The sequence below is a fragment of the Camelina sativa genome, chromosome 11 (genome assembly GCF_000633955.1).
Source record: "Camelina sativa cultivar DH55 chromosome 11, Cs, whole genome shotgun sequence".
Classification (NCBI taxonomy): Eukaryota; Viridiplantae; Streptophyta; class Magnoliopsida; order Brassicales; family Brassicaceae; genus Camelina; species Camelina sativa.
In genome coordinates this window covers 20,132,152-20,135,588 of record NC_025695.1, presented here as the reverse complement: position 1 = coordinate 20,135,588, position 3,437 = coordinate 20,132,152, and the positions used below count along the sequence as shown (strand labels likewise).

Below are 3,437 nucleotides of genomic sequence, written 5' to 3'. Positions count from 1 at the left end.
AGATTAATTTAAAGTTTTCTAATGGCAAGTGAATGTAATTTTTTACATATTTTAAAGTTAGTTTTATATTTGTACTTCCCAATTAATATAGTAGGATAATAGAGACTCAAATTAAATGGCTACCAATGGTTTTAATTTATAGTTTTATATTTGTACTTCCCAATTAATATAGTAGGATAATAGAGATTCAAATTAAATGGCTACCAATGGTTTTAATTTATCTAATGAAATTTGATTTAAATCTATAATGGCATAAATGTAATTAATATTAACTAATGAGGTTTATTTACTGAAATGTGTTTCGAGCTCTCTGACGACGACACATCAGTATTTTTTGCAAGAATGCTTCTCTATTAATATATAGGGGATAGGAATGTTTCACATCGTGTCAAATAGTACCACCTCCATACAGTTTTTACTAAATCAAAATAAGAGAATCCTATTGAACAGGTCAGAACAGTTCAAGTTTTCTTAAAACAACCTGTTTTAACTCTATTTTTAAAGTATAAGATGTTTGACGCTTGCATACTTTTCACTCAACGTACCACAAGCGTCGAGTGGTTCGCCAATCTAAACTTGGTTTCGCCTCGGCCACTTTCCCCTCGTCTAACCACAAGCGTCGAGCTATGTGCAAATCAATGCTAGGCTCACCTTCAGTCACAGACTCAGACTCAGGTTTTGGAACACGGGCAAGTTTTGGCCCTCTAAAGATCTTCTGAGGCCCAATGCAACGCTTTGGCGAGACCTTATGCGTGAGGTTGTTTAACCGGGGACTTGGGAACGTAAATATGTTTGACGCTACATTTTGGCTGACTACGGAAATATGTTTAACAGCCCATATTGAAGCCAAGGCCATGAATACAACAAACAGAGCAATTGATATTATGTCTAATCCTCCTCCCACCTGAAATTAATTCATTAACCACAAATTAAACAATAATCGATTCCCCAAAATCTAAAACGGTATGCGATATATGGTCCTAAAATGTATTCAATGTGGATCAATTAAACCGATCCAAAAAAAACCGGAGACCAAAAAAAAACTAACTAGCTATCATCAAATCAAAGAGGTTGTAAGAGCTAAAGATTGAGCACAAACCTTGGCCTTGGGTATGGTGAAGTTCCTTTTAGGTAGAAAGACAAGATTCTTATCAGCATGTTCAAGACTATAGCATAGCAAGTTGCAGATTGTTAGCGCTGTGGCTGTGTCCCGGCTTTCTATGATACAAAACACATATGGAATTCATTTTCATAACCAAGAACAAGAAGATGCATAACCATCTGACAAAATGTGGTTGAAATGGCTTTTGTGACCTGGAATGTCGAATATCTGTTTGTCAGGTGGGATACCAAGAAGTTCTCCAAGAAAAACTCGGACTCGGGCACGATCCTCTCTTGAAAGCAAATCTCCATGAGTCATAACTACTGCTGGCTTGTCATCTAGAAAACATATTCAAGTTCTTTGAGATCAAAACAAAGTAAAAGACTGTTTTGAAACTTACAGTTGGATACAAACGGACTAACCAACCTTTAAACGATAGTAACGGACAGTTAAAGGCAGTGGATACCATATGAGCATAGCTCGTTTCACTCTCCATCGATTTCAAGATTTCGACCGCATCAACAACAAAGATAACAGAGTTCACTTTCCTTATCTCAGAACCGGTACCACCATCTCGGATCAGTCTATCCTTTAAATCCGAGCTATCCGATGCCCTGAACATATGAAAAAGCTCACCAAGTTAACAATAAAGAACTAATTAAAGACTACAAGGGAGAATAGTCAAGAAAGATAGAAGAAGAAGAATCAAAACCAGATGACAGGTGCGCCGTGATGCACGCCTCTTGTCATCCACTTCTCAATCATACTAGTGTTATCAGAAGATGATGATCTATGGCTCAAGCCACGCGTGTCATATAAGCAAAAAGAAGCAGAGCCTCCTCTTGGCATCTTATATTCCTCAACAAAATATGTGCCTCCTTTAGACTGCTTACCAACTGCGATGCAAGAGCATAGAAAAAACATAATTTAATCTGATCACCTTTAAAATAGAAACTAAATAAAACATATATATAGATATACTTTACATGATTCTTGAGCTCTATCTGGAGAAAACTCATCATCTTCAATCACTCTTGTGATCCGATTAACAAGGCTACTCTTTCCAGCCCCTTTCGGACCAACAAGTATGATCGATGTCGTCTTTTGAACATCATAATCGCTCACTTTCCCATCAGACCATGATCCAGGAGTATAGCTATAGCAACCACAATAGCCAAAAAAAAAAACATTACCAAGTAGAACTAACGCAGATTCTTTCCCTAATTGAAATGGATTAACTAGAAGAAAAGAAAAACAAAAAAAACCTCAAAATATCGTTTCTGGCTTGTCTAAGTCTCCGTTTGCTGCTTTTGAGCAACAGATCATGACTTTGTATAATCTCTTGGTAAGCCTTATCTCTCCTTTTCAAATCAGCAACATGATTCGAGAAATCCTTAAACCCTAAATCATCACTGCCACATAAAATGAAAGCACATGATCATCACTTTCTTGATTATGATCATCCTCAATAAAAATAGTGATAATAAAATAGTAATACTAATACCTCAAACAACAAGAACAAGGAGATGATGATGATCTTGAAGATCCTTCCTCTACAACATCTTTAAAAAAAAAAAAATTCCCTTTATCTTTTCAGTTAAATCAAACATGCAAAACAATTTTAGAAACAAGGAAAAGATCCGAGAAATTTACCATCTTTGATAGTATCACCACCCATGGCTAGCCTACAAGGGTTCTTATTTTGTACTTCGTTGCAGAGCTTTTCTCAGACTTACAACTTCAGAATCTTGTTTTGATAGAAAATATATAAATTCATTTTTCAATATCTATCCGTATTGTTGGACTTGTTCGCTTTACTATTTAAGGAATATTAATTAATATTCACATCAAAATAAAAAGATATTAACGAATCTAAATTTCTTAAAATTTTCGTCTAGATAAGCCAAGATAAAGACTAAAAATATTGAAAAGACGATATATCCAACATTAATTATAAACGAACTCAAAGATTACATATTTATATTTTTATGGTGAAGTACCACATCAAGATTTAAATGATTGATTCGTTTGGTTGATTCAAATGATTGGATTAGTTTGGCTATTATGATGAGTCCAAGACAAAAAAAAAATCGATTTTTTTTTTTATTTGTTTAATATTATGATTTTTAACACAAAAGCTCAGAGGGGAAATTTGTATCACCCAAAACCCAATTTTTACAAATTAAAAAGGGGATTTAAGAAGAATAAATTGGTGACAAAAAATATAACAATCTTCCTCTGTTATGTTTTGTTTTGTGTTTTGCTATCTTCTTTTACCTCAAATCGTTTCTGACAAACCTCTGTGTTATTTACTTTTTTTTTTTTTTTTTTTTTT

The 3,437-nt window shown here is 34.2% G+C and overlaps 1 protein-coding gene across 2 annotated transcripts; it reads right to left on the bottom strand.

The window, feature by feature from the left end:
* LOC104723902 lies at window positions 331-3,021 on the bottom strand. 2 transcript variants are annotated; one of them, XM_010442342.2, is made up of 9 exons: window positions 2,756-3,021; window positions 2,607-2,664; window positions 2,368-2,514; window positions 2,089-2,258; window positions 1,815-1,998; window positions 1,529-1,716; window positions 1,315-1,440; window positions 1,106-1,218; window positions 331-904 (listed from the first exon to the last, which is right to left on the bottom strand). In XM_010442342.2, the coding sequence occupies exons 1-9, from the start codon at window positions 2,778-2,780 to the stop codon at window positions 533-535; spliced, it is 1,383 nt and encodes a 460-aa protein (XP_010440644.1). In that variant the 5' UTR covers window positions 2,781-3,021; the 3' UTR covers window positions 331-532. The 2 variants fall into 2 exon arrangements, with proteins under 2 accessions (XP_010440644.1, XP_010440643.1); XM_010442341.2 differs by having other exon boundaries at window positions 1,100-1,218; window positions 2,756-3,017.